Source organism: Leuresthes tenuis, unplaced genomic scaffold, assembly GCF_036924035.1.
Source record: "Leuresthes tenuis unplaced genomic scaffold, fLeuTen1.0.hap1 SCAF_23, whole genome shotgun sequence".
In the NCBI taxonomy this organism is placed as follows: domain Eukaryota; kingdom Metazoa; phylum Chordata; class Actinopteri; order Atheriniformes; family Atherinopsidae; genus Leuresthes; species Leuresthes tenuis.
In genome coordinates this window covers 16,662,158-16,683,688 of record NW_027325377.1, presented here as the reverse complement: position 1 = coordinate 16,683,688, position 21,531 = coordinate 16,662,158, and the positions used below count along the sequence as shown (strand labels likewise).

At 39.0% G+C, this 21,531-nt stretch overlaps 1 protein-coding gene across 2 annotated transcripts in view; it reads right to left on the bottom strand.

The window, feature by feature from the left end:
- The window catches only part of ptn (pleiotrophin), a 44,249-nt gene that overhangs the window by 2,763 nt on the left and 19,955 nt on the right, over positions 1–21,531 (bottom strand). The window contains exons 2-4 of one of the 2 annotated variants that reach the window (XM_072377514.1): positions 14,092–14,186; positions 12,731–12,904; positions 7,405–7,578 (exon numbers count right to left, since the gene is read on the bottom strand). In XM_072377514.1, coding sequence (XP_072233615.1) covers positions 7,405–7,578; positions 12,731–12,904; positions 14,092–14,185 — 442 coding nt within the window. In that variant the 5' untranslated portion in view covers position 14,186. The remainder of the gene's footprint in view (positions 1–7,404; positions 7,579–12,730; positions 12,905–14,091; positions 14,187–21,531) is intronic. The other variant, XM_072377515.1, reaches the window with a different exon arrangement.

The following is a 21,531-nucleotide window of genomic DNA, read 5'->3' as shown; positions in this document are numbered from 1 at the left end:
GCAACAAGTTGTGCTCTGTCAGTGAGATTTCCATTTGGTTTCAACCATTTAACATTCTCAGCGTGCGCTAGGAGGAAATCTTCTTGGAAATCTCTTCTTGTCAGCTGCCAACCTTCCGTAGGGAGAAAAATTTTGATTCGTAAAGTGCTCTCACCCATGTAAATACGGAAATTGCTCCTCCTTTCCATTTGATTGCTTGTTTTCATTTGTTTCAATGTTCTATTTCCTATTCTCCCCCTGATGTTTTGTGTCAACATATTCTGCTACCTGAAGAGAGACTTGTATGAAAGGGATTCACTGTCACACTCTTTCCCTCTGCGCCATATGAGATATGGACTCTCATACTAGGCTGAAGTACTTCCTGCTGCATTTGCACCTTGAATGACACTGCTACTCATTGCATCTGACACATGCTGGTAATCAAGCTGTTGCTGCTTCCAGCTTAATTCTCCTGTGAGCAAAATTCAGTCTGTCCCTCATTTCTTTATATTTTGCTTCCTAGAAGCCAGTTTTCTTGTAATATTTTAATATGGTCTTGAGCTGTAGTTATCCAGGCTCTCTGACAGCTTTTGAGATTGGCTGCTTTTTCACTCATTCAGTCCACTCCTTGCACCTAGTACCTAATAGTTTCTTTAAGCACGTTGTTACTAGCAGCTTGTCATAAAAAGACAGTTTGTTCCCATTTCTTTTCATTGTATCTACAAAGAAATGTAAATAAAAACAGTAATACACTTTGAGACAGTCATTTTACACCAACAAGGCAATTTCCTATACCCATTTCTGGAATATCCTTCAAGAAGCCTGAAGAACTATTCCTCAAGACTACTTAAATGACATGGATGGGTATAAGGGTCCAGGCAAAAGAATAATGAAGATGGTCAAACCAAAATTGACCATATAATACATTCATCTCTATGTTGAGTCCCTGCAACAGTGAAATAAATCCATTCCCCTCTACCTCTTCATTTCCTATTGTTTCATGACCAACTGAAGCTTTATTTCTCCGAAACCTTTTTATCTCCGCTTGACAGTTTTAACAGCTATGGCTTGTTCCCTTTTTAAGGCAGACACTGCAGACAAGCAGTGAATGCCTTTGATTTGAATATATTAGACACCTTTCTGTCCATAAACTGTGGCAAAAGTAAATGTACTACAAACGAAATTGAAGATGCCAGAATTATATTTTTAAAAAGTACTGAAATCCAAAAGCCTTTTGTTTAACCTAGACATCACCTGATTCCCTCTTGCACTACCCTGTTCTGCTGAAAGAAAAAAGGTGGGGACCTTGAGATTTCTACAGGCATTCATAATGTTTCATTTCTGTCACTCTTTGTTCTCTCTTTCGCTCCGCGGGGTCTGTGTTTCACCTGGACTAGACAGCAAAGACACGCAACTCTGGATCTCAGTTGCTCCCTTGGGGCCTCTAAGCATTGTTTCCTCCAGAATCTGCAAATGACAGACGCTACCACCATCACAGCAACCTGCTGCAGTCATGGGAAACCTATCTCCCAAACCCAAGGCTGCTGTTCAGAATTGCAGATGAGGATGGGCAGATCTCTGTGCCCAGCAGAGGGTTAGATGGCCTCTCCTCTCGTCATCTCAGTCACTCTGAAGCCAAACATTTTTGTATTTTTTCTATAAACCTTCTGATCCAGCTGCTGTGGACTGTATCTCTGCCATCCCCTGACATGCGGAAAGAAGCATACACAATTCCCCCTCCCATACACACTTCATTGTGCATAGGACCCCCTTTCTTTTTCCTGGTAACTCTTCTGCTTCTCAGGGCTTATCTTCCAACTGGCAGACACAGGAAATCACACTTCTCTCAGATAGCCAGGCTCACCTACCAACTGATTCCTTTCCTCTGGACCACTGTCACCCCCGCTTTGCTCCTCTTTTGCCCTAAGCTCTCACACCTCTGACTGTCACGCTGCATCTATGCAGCCAGCCTTCAATAGAGGTGACAAACAGGTATGCAGTGCAACGTGCAAGGTTGCAAATCAAATTCAATTTGACATCTTTATTAATATTTTTTCACATGAAAAAATTGTCAGCAGCAGTATTCTGCACTTAGACTTCAGTATTGAATTTAGGAAAACTCATCCATAAGTATGCTCACTTATAGATCTTCCATGCAAAGACATGCAGGCCTATTAAAGTCATTATAGGTGTCACTGTGAGAGTAGCAAGGATAGATTGTTTACCTGTCCACATTACGCTTTCACATATGTCAATATAGGAGCCCATAATCTCAGTAAAGCAAAGATTAAAAAGTACAAGGTGGACAGAGAGATGGGTGGATTAAGCAAAGTGAAGCCAATGTAGGGGTGCCAAATACTATGTTTCCCTCAGTGGCCACTTCAGGCTGGCTCCAAGAGGGGGTTGCAGAAATGGACCAGATACTGTGAGTTCTCCCTCTGACAGCACAGACACAGCGACAAAGTTTTTTTCAGAACCTTTATTCTCAGCTAGCCTGTACATCAATGTACATAACTCTCATAACTCAGGGATATTTTGCCACTGAGCCACTGGCATCACTCATACAAGGTATTTGATGGTAGATGCACAAAGGCTGGTGCCACTTGGCACCCATCGTTCTTCCCAGGTTTGACTGTGACTGGCTGTGCCTGTCAGGCCCTCGAGCACCTCATTGCACTACTGCAGATAAAGAGCGAGACAGATTAGCGATGAGATACAGCTGTGCTAATCAGACTCTCACTTCACCGTTTCCCCAAATCTCTGTTCCACCTCTCTGCCTGACAGCTGAGCCAAAACCACACCCCTCCACCACAGGGTCAAACCCCATTAACGTCCATGTTAAAACGCAAAAGAAAATCATTTTGAATGGGACTAAAGTGTTTTTGATTTCTACTGGAAAATTCCCCCTCTCGAGAAAACTGTATGGTGTCAGAGCTTCAATTATGGATTATTGTAGATTTGAGTGGTAGTCAAGTGTTATAACTGTAGTGCAATGGACAATCTCAATCAGATCCTTCCTTTACACCTCACTTCTTTCTGTAAAAACCCAAGATGCTCATGTCTACATGACAAACTTGAGGCTTCAAAACAAACCAGAGGGTGACATTGCTGTGTTTACCTCCAATTTTAAATGGATAAATGGATGGATGAAGCGATATTACAAAAACATCTTTCAAGTTAAGCAGTAAAATACATTTCTTGAGCAGAGCTTTGAGGCTATTTTCACTCCCAAGATTTCACATGCTGCTGTTTAGTCGGGACCCTTGGAGTCACAAATCAATGCAGAAGACATCCTCTTCTGTGATTTTAACTTTAACTGAAAGCTTTATTGTTGCCATGTTCATAGTTTACCCAGAAACATGCAAATGAAGCATTATTCAATTAAATATCCACAGATTTGCATAAATAAATTTGCAGAAATACACAGTGTATTGATTTTATATGATGTGAAAGCCAATTAATTAAAAACAAGAAAAAAACAAGTATATCATCTATGTTTTGTGTTATAATTGTACGTTTCCTCAAATCAAATTCCATTTTTTGGAGGATGCGTTTACATTACAACATCTTTGAACTATAAACTTCTTTACAGGCTCATATATTCCAACAGTGGCATCCTGTACCATATTGTTGCATATCCTGCAAAGGGGAGCATCACAGATGGCAAGTGCATCAGAGTTCCTCACGAAACTTCCCCTCACAATGCATTAATGATGTGCTCCTAAGTGAAAAATTCAACTGATCTTAACGGTGTCAAACAGAGTTCAGCATAAAGATCTTTAAACAAAGAGTGGAGCGTACAGGTGTGCAACAGTTCACAGCACTGCAAACATTTGCATTAACACTGGCATTATCTTATCTTCATAATTATGAGCCCTGGGTGATTGTGGATGTTTGATAAAGTAACTGTGAGGTTAGACAAACCCTATGTACAAAGCTTGTGTGCACATATGTCATATGCTGAGCATGATAATGCAACAGTTTATAGCCCTTGGCAACAGTTTTGCACTCATAATTCTGTTTGGACAATGGGACATTCACAGTTCTTCATTTACATCCTTGTTTGCAAAATAACAACAGTCCTTGAGTCCCTTGCAGAGAATTGTAAACTTCTAACAGTTTTATTCAAGTCCATCTGCTGACAGTAATATATTCTGTGTGCCCACATGTTTAAATTTCTCCTGTTTGGTCACTACTTGTTGCTTCTCAAGTTTTCTGATAGCTGCCAGTTTTATTATATATATATATATATATATTCAGTGACTTTGGCATGGCTGATGAAAGCTAAATCCTGTAATCATAGATGAATAGTGACTTCAATAGTGAACTAAGTAGCCCCACTTTAATCCTGTCACTCACTGCCTCTTCTTCTTATTTAAATAAAAGGATTTGCCTCCCTTTTTGAATACAAAAGCAAATCAAAGATGACACTACCTGAGATTAAATCATTTGCAAAGGTTTGTTAGATTTAGCAAAGGTGCAATCAGAGTGAGACATACAAAAGGAGAAGATGAATATATCTTCAAATTGCTTAGTATTTATCCCAAAGATGACAGAAGACCCTTCCCTTATATATATAGTGATGGTATACTGACGGTAATTCATTCAAAATGAAAATTAATTTCCTTTCTATTTTATGTTCTTGGCCTGTGTTGTATAAAGGTGGAAAAAAAAAAAGATCCTGAACAGCACAAAATTTACAAGGGTGTCAGCAGGAAGTTCAGCAGTTTGGCAGAAGAAACAGAGACACCGAAGTGGTAAACATCCCTTCAGCTATAATTAATTAAGAAACCAAGTGATCTAACATTCCCTGAGACTGTTTAGAAAGACCTGACAGGCTTTTGATCCAAACCATTAGAACAACATGTGATTCCTCATCCCCAAAAAGGCCTGTGTATTGCATTTAGGGTTCAAGGATGGCATGTTTCCACAAATCTGTCTTGTATTGCTAAGTCCTTTAACAACACGCATAAAAGACTTTGTCTGGGATAGCGTTTCCATTTTTTTTTTGGAATATACAAAGATTTAATGATGGTGTCTTGATTCCTTCAATATTTGTGTTGTTAAAAAGAGGGCCTGTTTCTTTTTAGTGTAAAGCTAAAAGAAAATCCAAAACTATCTCCATGCAGGAATCAAGATACTGTTCTCTTTCCAAATTATGACCCCGCGGGTCTTTTTCTCATGTGGGTACACGTGACCCATAGTTGCATTTGAAGAATATGCATTACATTTCAGCCACACTCACGGTTGTTTTCAAACCGTAACCAAGCAACTTTATTGCCTAATGCAAGTAGGAAGTGACAAAATGTTAACCTCATGAGGATGTTGTGGTTTATTAGAAGTTGTGAATGATGTCTGCTCCAATCTGAACACGCTCACATGAGTCCGACCCCTCTCTGCTCACTGGCGTCATCCCACCAAAGAGCCTCAGCCCAGCATATGTTTCCCCTTTACTTTTATGCTTTAATGGTTGATGAAAGTGTACATAATGTTTTAAACTGCGAACCACATCTCATGCCTCCTGAGTAGGACTTACTTGTGTGACCTTGACTAATGTAAACTGATTCTTTGGGTAAAAGTTTCAAGGTGGCTTTGTCACCAACCCGTAGGCTCCGAGCAGGGCCTTGTCAGCCTGTTACCACTTTGTACACAGACAATATTATGTTGCTTTTTGTGGGTCCTCTGCTCGCTCAGCCAGCTCGCGCTGAGTAACTGAAATCCAACAGTTGACACAAATGAAGGATTGTCTTAGTTCCCAAATACTTACAGTGTCATACAAAGAACTGATGATGCAACATGGTGGTAAACATGCCTCTGTCTCAGCTTTGGGGATGTTGGAGAAATAAAACATCTATTTTCCAAAAGTACAGTAATGATATTTCTCAGTTTCAACATATTTATTGATCAATATATATATATACTATTTATTTCACAATTTAAAAAAATTGCAAATATTAAATCTGTTAGCTTCAGTTAGTTGTGGAAATATCTGACACCGATACAATTTTTAGCTAGTTTAGCTGTATACTGCATAAATATGTTAGAGTTCTATAATAAATATGGGGTTACATTCAAATTGGAAAAAGAGAGAAAATCTTTTTCAGGGTCTCAAATATCATTGGATTATTGAATCAAAAATATAGTTATTGGACAGACATGGGCTATTCCTGGAATAGTCATCTTTTGAATAAACAGAAACAGATAGATGGACTTGTATGGTATTTTCAAAGGAGCTGCCAATGCATAAGAAACAGACTGTACTCACAAAAAAGAAAACAAATCCATTAGAGAGATACCATAGTAACATATGGAGAGACCAAGTCAACAGTCTTTTTTTTTCAGAAAAAAAGCAACAATGAGTTCAGCAACATAAAAAGCCCTGAATGTCCATGTAAGACAGCTGAAGTGATGGCAATGAAGTGTCTTTTGTTGAGAAATAACATTTGAAGAGCGCACCCTCTTGAAGAGTGCACTGAGGGAAGCAGACGTCAACATCCAAGTGTAGCATAAGGAAAAGACTTAGCAACAGAAAAAACAGGGTTCACCACAAGGTGAAAACCATTCATAATCCTCAAGGACAAAAAGTCACATTACACGCTGCCACCAAACATTTTATCAATCCAAAGCAGCTTAGGGAAACCATTATTTGGACTGACAAACCTATCGTAAACCTGAACCACAATGACTGGTAGAAAAGAAATGGAGAAGGGCTTTGAACGCCTCATGATACTAAGCTACAGCATTGTCTGCTAAACATGTGGAAGCAATGTAATGGCATGGACATGCATGCCTTCAAAAGGCACTGGATCATTTGTGTCTTTAATAACATCACAGGAACAGCTAGATGAATTCTGAAGTGTTCTGGGATGTACTGTCTGCCCTGATTTGAGTGCAGCAAAGCTGTTTGGACCGTGCTTCATGGCACAGATGGATAATGATCCAAAGCATGCAGCATTATCAACGCAGGAGATTTCAAAGCTAAGGAAAGTTATTCTGCAACAGCCAAGTCAGTTACCTATGATGGCAACCGAATCGAGCTGCATTTTACTTACTGAGACCGAACAAAAGCCGACAGAGCCACAAACAACCGAAAACAGCTGCCAGCTAATGTAAACAACTCGATACTGTGTAATTAGTATAGTAAAAGTTAAAACTTTTAATAGCTATGAAATGTGTAATTGAAAGCATTTTTTTTTCAATTAACTTGCTGAGCTGTATTTATTAGTCACAGGAACGTCTTTTGTTTGTGTGTCGACATCTTAAAATTCATCCAAGCTTTGATTGTCTCTCTGAAGCTGAGGAGTAAAATATATGATTTTCTCGGCTGGCAGACACCCACATTCCACACTTGTGTTGAAGTGATGCTTTGTCAACAGGCTCGACATGTCCAGCGAGAGTTAAATTTGACTTAACAATGAATAATACCTTTGAGTTTACCTTGCAGTTTGGTCTTGGGAATTTTCCCACAAGGCTTCATGGCTGTGACAGTGGTGGCGCAGATCGCATCCATGAGCGCTCTCTTCAGAATCCCCGTTCTGTTCTTCTTGCCTGTCGCCAGGTCACACTCACCCCAAGTCTGGAATTCATACTTGCATTCCCCTATAGCACACAAAGAAATCAGATGCATAATTACATGCCTGGGTTTAGTGAGGGATTTAGAGGGAAATGCAATAGAAGCAAACAGACAGAGAACCTAGTACAATGACACATAATAGATTATTTGTTTTAAACATGCTGAGTGACTGGAAGGAGCTCCTGAAGCCAAGAGATTTGTGAGTCAGTCTTTTAATGATTGTTTGATGAGCCGTCAGTCGTCACCTCCTCTTCAGTCCAGTATCCGGAGAATGATTTTATGAGGAGCTTTTCTCTGCAGCGAAGTATGCTCAATGCAGTTTCTTGCAGGGACAGATGGTGTCTCATAGTTTTGATCTTAGATTTCCTATATGATGAAACCTACTAATAGAATAATGAATTCTAAAAAAACCCGGCTGCTTTTCATCTTGGAAATAATGCACAGATACGATCTATAGCTGTCGAGCAGTGGAAGTACTTCCAAATGAAAGCACATTCATGAAATTGTCTTGCTTGGCTGCTGATAGTACATTTAAACCACCTTAAACTCAATCATAGGGGATGCAGGATTGCTTTAGAAGATGGCAGCTGTCGCTGGTGCAGGCTATAGAAGTGGGTTTGAAGATAACGTGTGTGTGCATGCAAGTATTTGTGTATTTTTTTGCCAGCATCTCTCGGGTCTTCCTGTGTTATTTTGTTGCCAGTCCGGCCGGTCTCCCTTGAGGCTGTGACAATCATTTGTCAGCTTCCTCTTACATGAAAGCTTGTGTCACTACTTCTGAGATCCCAAGATGCTCATCAAGGGAGGGGAGAGGTTTGAGGAAGGTGGTGAGGAGAGCATACGGAGGGAGTGACAGGGCCATTGTTGCAAGAATCCTTCTGGGACTTCCTGAGCGGACTACTTTAAAAACCCTGTGCCTTCATACCCGTAATTTGTGTCTGAGATATAAGACTTCCTTGCTGGCTTGCTGGCTCCTGGCAAAAAAAGATTTGTTACAAAAATATTGTTCACAAAAATAATCTTTCAAATGCCAAGACAAGAAGTGGATCTGTGGTTTGTCAACAAATGTGTGAAAAACAATCTTCAAAATAAATATTCGAAGTGACTTGCATATTTCACCCCTCAGCAGGGCATAATATAATTCAATTCAATCCAATATAATTCAAGGAACCTGGATGAATTTCAGTCCATATCGGGTGAGAGTGGAAGTCTAAGCTGGACACTCATGATCTCTGAACCCTCAGACATAACTGCATCAAAAATTTACCAAGAGCTGATATAACCTCATGGACAACAAGTTACCGCGGGAAACCTTTTCCAAACACCACAGAAATACAGTCACAAATACCATAAAACTTTGCTCTGCAAAATAAATATTATGTCGACCTTGTGCAGAGTCAACATAGAGTTCTCTGGGCTCGGACGTATTTGGGATGGACCGTCACATTCACTGTTAATATTGTATTGTGATAAGACCAATCTGTATTCAAGATCTGTTTTTTTTTGTTTTAAATGGACACCATTTACTCTTAATCAAAGACAAAAAGGACCAGCCAGACTGTTATCAGCAAGTCCAAAAGCCTTTCTCTGTGATGATACAGGGTTCTGCGCTTAATCTATACAAATCTTGATAAACGAAAAAAAATATATATAAAAAATGTAGGTTATCACCGTATTTATTTTTTAGCAGATAAGCTTTAACAGGATAATAGAAGGCAACTGAATAATAGTTTGATGAAGCAGCTGTGTCATGTGTAACATTTAATTGACATTGGTTACCTTGCCTCGCCACTTCTGCTCAAATTGCAAGTGTGAGGGTATATTACGGAGATGAAACTATTGTGTAGAAATTGGAAAATGAGATAAAAGGCTCTTTCACTTGCTGTATTTTCCTGTTCCAGCAACTGTAACTGTCTTGATTGTTCCCACCTGCGTCTCAGTTTCCCATCAGCCCCTGTCAATGTGGCTCTTCCTCATTTTCTTGGCTTGTTACCATCTGATTTTTCCCCTCCTTTTTTGTGAGAACATCACATGTTCATGTCAGATTACATAATAATTGCTATTTTTTTACATTTATGTGTTCAGTTGCGCCCTTTGTGACACCCAGGAAGCATACTGTTTACAGTCCACTGTTTACAGTACACATAAAAAGAGACTTACTTTGAAAAGTGGTCTATAAAAACATCCTGACTGAGATTCAACCAATTTTCAATCAAAACTTTTTTTTTTTTTTCCAGTGAGTGTTTTCTGGGATTTTCCATATTTACAGCTGTTTGTGTGATATATAAATAAATAAATAAAAAAAGCTATGTGGCCAAAATGTGATCAAAATTTAGCCTAAAGTGACCATGCCTAAATTAGAGCTTTGACTAGAACGTTGAAATCATAACTGGTGCTCACTGGGACAGTTTTACACCAGATATTCAGGTTGCTTATCTTCAATGGTTATTTGTTCCAAAGCTGATGTATCTGATGTCTCTCTTTGGCTCATTTTTTGTACTTGTGAGCACCAGACTCCAACAGGAACACTAACAGAATAGAATAGTTCCGTTCAAGAGTTACTAAACTGTAACTGGAAAATCCGTAATACCTTTGGGGGTTATACTCTTTTTAATTATGAAGGACTCCTGTCACTATTATTTGATGGTAGTCTGAAGAAAATAATAAGAAAGAAAGCATCCTCTCTAACAGTGGTGGTCTTACCAATATTCCCATGGAATCTACCACTATGACCTCACACTCCTTAGTGAGCTGTGGCCAACTTTACTTGTCATTTTATAGTCCACCACTTACAGTACATCCCAGTTTTCATCAGCCAATAGTTAACTGCAGAGAGAAGAGGGCACATTCAGATGCACCACTTGTTTTGGCTATACAGGCAATCTTAACTATCTTTTTTAAGTTTTGATGTGAATACTGTGAAAAGTTCAAAAGTTAGCTATTAGCTATTAGCTTGTCAATATAATATACAGTCCCTTTTCCTCTTCCTACAACCATTTGAAACCGAAGCCTCCTCATATGTGATTAGTCGATACTCTGAGAGTTATAAACAAACTACAAATGGAGAATAAAAAAAACTTTGATGCCAGAATGTTGATCATACATACATAGTCTGTATATCCATCTACGCATATTGTCATAAAAGGCAAAGCACAGACGAAACAAATGCCAATCAAGGGTCCGCTTTCCACTCTCATCATTTATCAGTTTGAGCTTTGTGTTTGTGAATTTGTTATTCGTTATACGGCTATTGTCGTACAATGTGTTTTTCTTTTTATATAGTCAAACCAATTAGCTGGAATGCTTGTGACCTTTTTCACCAGCCCCCAGAGGAGGTCCTTTAATTTGGGTTATGCCAGTGATAACAATGATTCTGTACCATGCCGTCTTCTTTTGATTTTATTCTCCATGCAGAGCTGTGTGGTGCTTTCACAAGCAATACAGAATAAATGGGCTGTCAGCTTAAAACTACCAGTAATGTCATTCTAATGGTTTTGTTTAAAGGGACTTATGAGGTCTAGTGGTTTAATAAGATGTAACAATTTTACCAAATGAGATGCCAGACATTTCTTGTTAGTGATTTCACAAGTACAAACAGAGAAAACATCATCATTTTGAGTTTCTTATCATTTGTACAAACTGAAAGGCATATAATGTTGTTCCTTAATGAGGTATGCTACCAAACAGCACAGGAATTTTGTTCAGCAGCACCACATCCACCTATTTTGTCTGCAGGCACCAAATGTTGCACCACAAAAGCACAAATATCCATTACCTATCACAATAACCCTGATGGTATTGTTCACACCTCGTGAGTCTGTCTGCATGTGGTGTTGTCATGATGGTAATTTGTGTTCCTGGAGGGACTTCTTGATGCAGCTACCACAAATGCTGTTTTGAGTACCCTGGCAAGTGTTATCATGATGTCTGTGGACATATTTTGAGTAAAACCATGGAGTACGGAGTTATAAAAACTTGACAGGGTGAGATTGCTGAGATCTTAATGTTAGCTTCTGTAATTTCTCTGCATTTTTTTTCTGAAACAAATTGTTTTGATTACAAAAATACTCAAAGTAACACTAAAGAATTTGGCTACATTAATACTCTTTGGCTCCCCCTACTGTCGTGGAATGTAACACCAAAGTAAGAAAACAAATCTCTACGTGAGCCCTGCAAATGCACAGCCATACACATTGATTTGTTGTCGTGTTGAAGAGGAAACAAGGACGCCATCAAAAGTCCACAACAATGTCAAGCAACCATAAAGCAAAATGGTTTGGTGCGGGGCTGGAAACCCAAGTTGTGAACTAAGGTATCAAGGCCGGGAAAGTTGATGACAAAAGCCAGTGTGCTTCAAAAGAAGTCAGAAGTACATAGTTTTAAAGTTCACAAACTTATTGTCGCTCTTCCAAAACTTTGCTTCTGTAATATTTATAAACGGGGCCATTTATTTCTTCTGTGTGTTTATCATTCCGGATGGGCTCATTGCAAAGCAGCAGCAGGCTCTCCGACAAGATTTACCACTGGAACAGAAGTCCGCCAGGATTTCCGTTGAAAGACATTTCAGCTGTAAAGACTGCACAGACTCTAGCCAAAAATAAAAGCTCATTAAAGACTGTCTTGCAGCCGGATCACACCAGCCTCAAGTCCGTGGAGCTTTCAGAACACACCTATTTTGTAGCCCACCCTTCGTGTCAGCTATACACCTGCTATGTTTTGTGAGCTGTGACACCACTGGCCTGAGAAAATCTATCCAGAGCTTTATAAACCCACTGAAGCCCGCACACCCACACATGTACGTGCACATGCTCACTATGTGAAAACAATACCTGCCACACTGTTGAGGCTGGTAATGACAACGCCAGATGATTGTTTCTGTGTTTTCCATGACAATGTGTCATATTCTCAGCAGACGTTTCTGTTGTACCTCTAATTATCTCGCTTATGCATTCCTATTCTGAAAATGGGCCATTGTTGGAGCCACAACAAGTCACGAGGAGGTGCGCAGCAACAAATAGGAATCATGCATTCGTAGTAGGAGAGGAATTCTCTGGGTATATAGGTAGACTTAGATTAAAATGTTTGATTTTTACATTAAAATGAGATAAATCAATGACATTCCAGTTTATGCAGTTATTTGATGCATACAGCTTGAGTCTTACTGTGAGCACTTCTCACCTCCAAACTTCTTCTTCCAGTTACACGGGATCTTGCAGCGTTGAGTCTTGATGGTCTGCTTGCAGTCAGTGCCGGTGCGTGTTCCCTCCCTGGTGCCCAGTCCACAGTCCCCCTCATTGGCTACACACACACTCCACTGCCACTCCCCACAGTCAGACTTTCGCTCCTTCTTGCCTATAAGATAAATCACTACAGTTAAAAGAGAGTACAGTTTATAGAGTAAATTGATTTTAAAAAGCTTTATCTGAATGTGCATGAAGTCTGTTAACCTGCCACATGTCAACCTCTAAAATGTTGTTACGCTCTCTGAAATGTAAACTGTCTTCTTCTTTGTCCTCTGTGTTAATAATAACACAATAAGAATAAGGTATCCTTTTTAAGTGTTTTTTTTTCTGAGATATTGTGTATTCGTACAGGTTCCAAAATACTGATGTGATTTAAGTTAAGCTATTATCAATTTGAGCTTCAATTTTTCTGAATTCACAGGGCCTGAATGACATTGAAGGTTAGTTATTCACACTCAAGTTCAGCACTTCTAATACTTGGGGTAGCCCAGGCCAAGCCATAAATGTCTCAACCAGAACGTGAATCTCACAGGGAAGAAGTTAAATTATACGAGATCAAATGCAAGTGGAAGTATCAGAATGGTAATGTATTCAGTTTCTATAGCTTTCAACTGTATTAGAAAGGCTTCTTGTTTCATTGTTTCCTATTTGGACAGACATATTAACGGCACAGTCCCACCCCACAAGTAGACAGGACTGGTTCCTTAAAAACACTGTTATGTAGAACATATGTTTGACCTCACCTTTCGGTGGAACTAGGTTGGTGCTCCGGAGATTCAAAGCAGAAATCCCCAGCCATAGTACGGCTGACTGATTTTACTCATGATATGAATTTATAACGCATAAAAACCCCTTCTAGACATGTAAGGGGTCAAGTTGAAGGTCTCAGAGCAGTCTCTTCATTTTTTTATTTGGGTTGCACATCTACAGCTCCGGCCTTGAAAGCATATTTGAACATGTTTATAACAGAAATACTGAAAGTACAGTTTTCAAAAGCTGTATCAGTATTTACCTTTTTTGAATAGTTGTAACGTGTTAGGTGGAACTACCTTTTATTCTTGAATTCAAATTGTGTTTCCTTTTTTTTCCTTTTTCCGACAACATTTTGTTTCTGATAAATACTCACCTGAGACCAATTATTTCAACCTCAAATCTTTTTTTTATTCTAATTTGTTTGTGTTTAAAGTTCTGCCCAATGACAACAACAAAAGAATATTTGATCTATTGTTTGAGGATGTTCTGCAGAAACTGCAGCTCCATTATAAAACAAGTATGCTCACAGTTTATGACAATCACCTTGTTTTTCTGCTTTGCCTCCTTCGGCTGCCATCACTGTGAGTACCAGGAGTGCCACAACAGCCACCCGTGTCCATTGCTTCTGTCCATTCATTCTAAAAAGAACAAAAGACAAAATGTTACAAAGGAGAATCCCGCTTTTATCCTTCCTGAAAATGCACCCAAACTTTATTGATTTGGAAAAACGTGGAGGACAGAGAAGCCTCATGAGACCATTGAGAGTGTAGCCTGAGGAATTTTCATCATTCCGTTTCATCTCGTGCTATTCCCACCATGCTGGATTTCAGTATCAACTATCAACATTATTATTGTCTGCACTGCAGTTACACTGACAGCCATGTGTGTGATTGCTGTCAGTCTCAGTAAGAGCTTGTCACAGTTACATCATACAGGTTCGATTTGGAACTCTTGCCTCCCTCAGACTCAAGGCAGAGTTCTGGTCATAAGTGTGAAAAGCGATCACATTTGATCATAGGCTGCACCCTATCTAACCTAAACCTAACCCTTTCCCCAAGTGTGAGTGATCACTTGTGCTTGATCTATGTTTCTTTTAACAAAATGCTTAATAATCTACGTTTACAATTTGAGAAGAGCAACACTTTCATGCATGCATCATTCAATGGTTTACCTATAATGATATGCAGAGTCATCATTTTTTCCTTTATATTCATATTCTTTGAAGTTACCACTAAATGGGTATCTTGCGTTTCAAAATTTAAAGCGGCTTTATTTATTTACCTTGTTATTATTATCATTTTTCTTGTTGTTTTTGTTCTTTTTCCAGGCAGAAACAAAAAGTTTAACTTTTTTTTTTTTTTTAAAGAAGTGTAAGTTTAGCAAAAGAGTCACAAATGTCCATACTACCCTTTGAAGACCCAGCTATGTGCTAGAGCATGGCTTTTTGACTAGTTGCCACTGTTATGAATGTACTTACCACTATGTGTGAAAGGGTTAATGAAATGTCGATTCGCAATTTCAAACAGAAAATTGCACCGGACACCTTCGAATGTATCTGGATTTAAGTCAATACACTACAGGTCTGTTCTTTAAGTACCCTACATGAAGTATTTTCAATGAGCTGAACATATTGTGGAAGGATTTTTCATTTTGGGGAAAAAAAAGACAAACATTTTGGGTTTCTTTTTCTAATTTTCCTTTCACTGTTCCCTACTTGGAAGCCGTTTCAGTTTTGATACGTCACTATGCTAGTATGTCTTATTACATCCAAACCCGTGGTCTGTAATTCAAGAGACTGTTGGTTCAGGACTTGTCCTGCATATTTTCCGCAGTCCTCTCGCTTTTCTACTTCCCCTCCCATTTATATTGCACCCTCACCCACAAATGTTTAGGTTTTCTAAATTATATCCATGTGAGGGCTCACACATTTTACTCTTCATGGATTGTGATTCCCATCATGTCATGTATATGTTGCCCCGCAGACAACAACAGCCATGAGTTGTGACACCACTACCTTTTGTACACGGACAAATGTACCAATTACATGATTTCTGATGAGATTAGGCTAACATGGGATACAGTTGATGTTTGAATCACACATGATGACTGCTCATCTTGCTTTAGCTGTCATAATGTGAAAAATAGCCCAAAGGCTTGTGTTTTCAGAGGCATCAGAGGCTTTGAGTCCAAACAGGCTTACTGACTTGCACAATATTTGCCAAAGGAAAATTATAGTTGCTCTGAGAATAAAGCAGTAGTTGCATTTCCTCTAACGCATTGTCACTACCCCAGGGTTGGAACGATCACAGAAATACAGTATTTGTTTGGGTGTATCTTTGTTGTTGACTGCCTTCCCAGTTCAGCTGGTATTCATGAGTTGACGTTAAACAAATTATTACAGAATTTGACTTTCTAGCTCTTTCTAGATCAGCAGAAAGCTGATAAGTCGTACTGCAGCTGAAATTACTGCTTCTTTGGCAGTGTTGCCAAAGACAATTACCTTGTGCCTGACACCAAAACTGTTCCTCTGCGCTCAAATTCCAGTGGAACAGTTTAGCTTGGCAGTTCAGCTGACTTTTTCGTCTGTGATCTTGAAAGTTGAAAACATATTCAAACTTTAGATGTGATTATTCGCCATTACCGAAGTACATTTAATTTCAGAGTTAATGTCGTCCAAAACTACAAAACTCATAATGAGCCTCATGGTGATGCCTGTAGTTTTCCTGCCAGGAGAAGTCATTTGAATCTTTCACATGATTGATTTTATACTTTTGTAGTTGTGGCAGCTCACAGCCAAATCCAGTTTTGATAAGATGCTTCAGTCTCTATCCTCCAATTTAATTTGATGTTGACTCTAAGGGACTCCAACTGTTCATCTTCCTAACTCAAAGAATTATGAAAGAAATCATCGACTCCCAGCTATAAGAAGTGTACACAATGAGCTTTAAAAGTTTGACAGAAAAAAACAATGAAAATCTCCTGATGAAGAAATCTTCTATGAAAAATGAAGTTCAGAAGGTAAGAGATCATTTCCCTCAGCTAATCTTGAAGAGATTGACGGGCACTTGGTGCAATGCATGCATAATAAAAGACAGGGATCATCTCAATGAGCACTCCATACAGTAAGCTACATATTAAAAAGTCCTGGAATTCAGCTGACTTGACCATTTCCTCTGTAGCTGGAGAATCCTGTGAGATGACACATTTCTCTTTCTCTTGGGGTCAATAATTCAACTAAAAGTCACCATGTAGCTCCCAATCCAGGAGCGTGACAGCTCCTATAAAGGATGTCTGGATGAGCTCTTGACACTCATTCAGTGCACATGTGTAACACTTTGATAAGAAGCACTGAGGAGAACCAAACCAAAAGAGCACCCACATGCTTTTCCATTAATGTTCTCCCTGATTATCCTCGGACACAGAAACAGCTCTGCACACACACACAAAAACAGATCTTTCTTCCTCTCAATTCTCAGCGCTTGGCAACCTGAACCCTTACAATTTGAGTTATATCATTGGGTACAGTTAGTCAATAAAGTGCTGATATGTTGTCTGTTTTGTGTTTAAAGACAGAGGTCGTGTAATATCATATTATGCAAGAATATCTTAATGGCCTGCTTAAGTTCTTGCCCAAGCAACTTGTCCTCTGATTTCTTGGAAAGCAGGAAATTACACCTGAAAGTTTAGAGAAGTCAAGCCCTTTAAATAAAAGAGTAAATGCCCTGAGAGTTGCTCTAAAACTAAAAACTATGGAAAAGTCTGAGGAGAGTTCATGATTTTTTTCAATAGTTTCTAAGATAAGAGGTTACATCTGGTATATATATTACACATCGCATTAGGCTGAGGAAGAATCCAGGAAAAACACAAAGTCCATTTTAAAACACAGATAAAGTGACTCTCGGGGACACACTGATCACAATCGATTGGAAAACAAATAACTAAAACTGACAAAAGATTTCCTGCATGTCTTGCACGGAATAAAAGTAAGAGCCACAGTCTGAGCCAAATATATAGTGTTTACAGACCCCCAAGACCTAAGGCTGAGAGATTAGTTTTGTGCTATTCACGCGGGACAATCGACCAGGCAAAGCAAGAAAACCACACTAACAGATTCAAGTTATGTGCATCCACTGTGAAAGTGGAGGATTTTTTTTTAGTGATTTATTTTTTCTAGACTTGTGAACTGAATTTCGAACATTTACTTTTAGAGACAGCAGAGTCACTGCAGGAAAGTTAGAATGCATAGAACACTGCACACCTTGTACCGTTTAAAAGGCCGTCGTATATTTGTCAGCTACTATTGTTTGCCTACAGTTCACTAACGCGGTTATGTTTGGATTCTTCATCAGTGCTAAAAACTGCCATTTGTTTAAGAGACAGTGAAAGGAATGACTTTTTCCAGTTTCCAGTGAAAGTGCATTGGAGTGGGAGGCAAATACAAAGCCATTTAAGAGCTGCTTGTAGATACAATCAGATGCCATCCCTTAAGCTAAGGAGGGAACAGGAGAACTTAATGTTTGCAAACCTCACACATAAGGGGGTAACATAAGAGTCATTCAGTGGTCAAAGTGGCTGAATTAACTTTATCAAGCCCTCCAGTTTGTTCAATTGATTCAGATATTGCAGTGGATTCCAGGTCAGGAGAGTAGAGGTAGAGGAAAGCCAATACTGGCCACAAATCGATGGACCTTCAGTGATCCCTTTGTGTGCTTATTCTGGAGCACTCTAGTGAGCAGGCAAAAGCTAAACTCTAAATGTTCCATGCTGAATCCATGTAATCCATGCAGAGCCCATGAAGAATGTATTTATACAACCAGATCCTTTGCTTATGTTTAAAATGAAGGCATCAGTCAACAGATTAAGTATTAATTATGCTTTTCCTTATTTTCTGTCATGTATAATGTTTCAATATTGGACGGTCATGTTAAACATGGCCAAAGTCCTAGAACAGACATGCACTGAATGCTAACCTCAACAGGTTTTCCAGATGTTGACTAATAAGGAGTAAGAGGCCTTTCAGGGAGGAAGGGCTTCAATAAAAAGGAACTAAAACAACTTGTCAATGTGGGTGCACAAAGGGGCAAGTATGTACGAGTACGTAATACATAGATCGAGAATAGTGCTGCACGAAAGGCAGCTGCTACAGTAGCTCTGGAAATTTTGTGTCCTACTTTGCATTTTCTTGAGATTTTCTAATCTTGTTTTCTGTGAAAGTGCTGAATTTTTCAACACTGGTTTGGATGCTGTGCTACTGAAATAATTTCTGCCACTTTCTCTCACTTTCAACATCCGTTATGAAGTGTAACCAAGCCAAATGGAAAAGCTGTTTGCATCTGGAAGCAGCTAATTGAGCTTTTCAAAGCCCAAGTAATGCCTGGAATAAGACATCAAATCCATTCGAGTTGAAGAGGAGATGCAGAGCAGGAACAAAATGGAGAGAAAGGATGGAAAGGAGTATGAAGTTTAAACCATTCCGGTTCGTTGATGGGAAATGTGAGATCACTGGCAGATAACTGGACGAGTGTGGAGCAGCAAGAATATCAGTGAGGCGACATTATTGGTTTCACTAAGGCACGACATATCTCCATCCAGTTTTCAGGTTGTATGGGTTACCAAAGACTACAGCAGACAGCCATATAGGAGGAATGACTTAAGTGCTTCTTAACGACATCATCAGCTACGTTGTTGTCAGACTACAAAGCAACATCCCCAATCCATTCACAGCAATCCTGGAAGATTCTATCCACACCTCTTTCCTTCTGCTACACTTCAGTTTTACAAGAGCGTGTTTTATAAATATTTTCCTCATTTTCTATTCCCAGAGATCCTGGGTTTGAACAAAGTTCCCTTTAATTAATCAGTTATGTGGCCATAGCTGGAGTACTGGCTGAGCAAAAACAATTTCCACCATTATTCTACTTTCAGGAATGGATTTTGGGTTTAATTGAATCCATTAACCTCTCACATTTTAGCACATGCGTGTTAATGAGAAACTTAGACAGATATATGAATATATGTAGATTGAGCATCGAGTTCCATAACAAAGGTGACAAAGACATATATCCATTCACTGCCATTGCCAATCACCAAAACACTACATACAGGAAATAAAGTCACTGATATCAACATTGTAAGGCTGAGAATCTCCATTTAAAACTACAAATGACAAGAGATTGGATTTTAGTGACATTTTTGTTGAATTTCTTGTGTCAGTCATTGCAACGTTTGTGCTCTATGATGCAAGGCGGATAGACGGTGTGACAGCAAATGTTACAAAAGCAAGAAAAAAATAAAAACTCCACAGGCCACCGATTATGGATGGCAAGTACAAAACAGGCTGCCATAACATTTGATGTTTTCTGCAACAAGCTATTTCCCCCTTATTCCACCCCGTAGCCATCCTATCTCCATTTAACTTTCAGAGGAGTCTTCCAATTGAACACAAAGTCAAAAGAAAACTTCTGCTTAAGTTGAGCATGCACAGTCCTCTTTCTAGAGATAAAAATTGTTTTTATGGAGCAGAACTCACTCGAGTCAGTAGTGGGTCAGCGAAAATGGACTAGAGAAGACTGAAGTGACCATCTGAAGTGGTTCTCTGTTGTGCAGGTGGTAATAAAATACTATTGTCACATACTTCAAATGCCTAAATGGAAGTAATCATACACAGCAGACATTTAGCCAAATAACTTTGTTTTAATACATTTTGCAAGGAATCTAAGGTACGTTCCATTTTACATGCCAACACATGCATGAATACAACTTTTCCTCCTTCCTGTTTCAAATTAATTCAAATAAAGTATGTGTCCCTTATAACTATTAACCTATAGAATTGTCAACAAACTCTGTGGAAAAAAGGTAAAAGCTAAATTTACGTGCTCTGATTTTGCTGTGGTGCAGAAATGGCCACTGAGTACTTTCATCCAGCGTACTTGTTGACTGTCTGCTCTTATTTGAAGGATCGGGGTCATGAGCAAGCAACAACAATGCCACATATCGAACAAAAGAATAACTGAATAAACCGGAAATGGACCTAATCTAGATCATTCATTTCAATCAGCTAGAGCCACAAATAAGCAGACAAATTTGTCCAAATTGATATGGACTGCCTTGGACTATGACTAATAAACTGTGCATATGTATGAATCAAAATCTTCAATGGACCCATTTCACCCTCTTATTTGCAAACAGAATTATTCTACCAACGTCAAAATTGCCTTTGATTCTGAGTACAACCCGGTTAAATTAGTTGTACATTGGCCATACAGAGCATACAATTAATTTGTCTTGCCAAGCAATGGGGTTGGAATAGATCTAAGACACTAAAACAAGGCACTGATAGAGATTAGTGGCTTATTGGTAAGCAGCTCAGGTACTGTACTGCACATATTTTTTTTCCTTTGGATGAAGAGTATGCTTTAACTTCTTGAATCACGATGCCTCAAGTCAAAGAGTAGACACAGGCCACATTGGCTGTGCACAATGTGGGTTTATGCACAAGGATAGAACTGAGGAAAACCTGATCCACAACCCTCTGAGAGCAGGTCAGATGATTAGATTTTAAAAACATTTTTTTTTAGAAACATGCTCAATGAATACCCACAAGGATCATCCTTTAAAACTGCTGTTGCTGACTCAACTTAGCAATAAAATGACTGACTAAAAGACCCATTGTAATGCTCAACAAAGCATCCTATTCATGACAAAATTGACATTTAAGTTTATTTGCCATAAAGGAATTACATAAAGTGTGTTTTTCTTCTTTTCTCGCATGAGTCAGAAGTTCTGCATTACATCCTCATTGGTTTTTTCCAGCCTCAGGAAAAGTCAGCGTCAATTGGAGATGTCAGAACAGTGCAACTAATGACCCTGGATGACTCCATTTGCTCATAAAAGAATAAACAGACCACACCAAAAGGGAAAAAAGGCAGTATTTTGTCAGGTAATTGGTGTCCTGTGGTATTTTCCACGTACTTGTCTGCATTT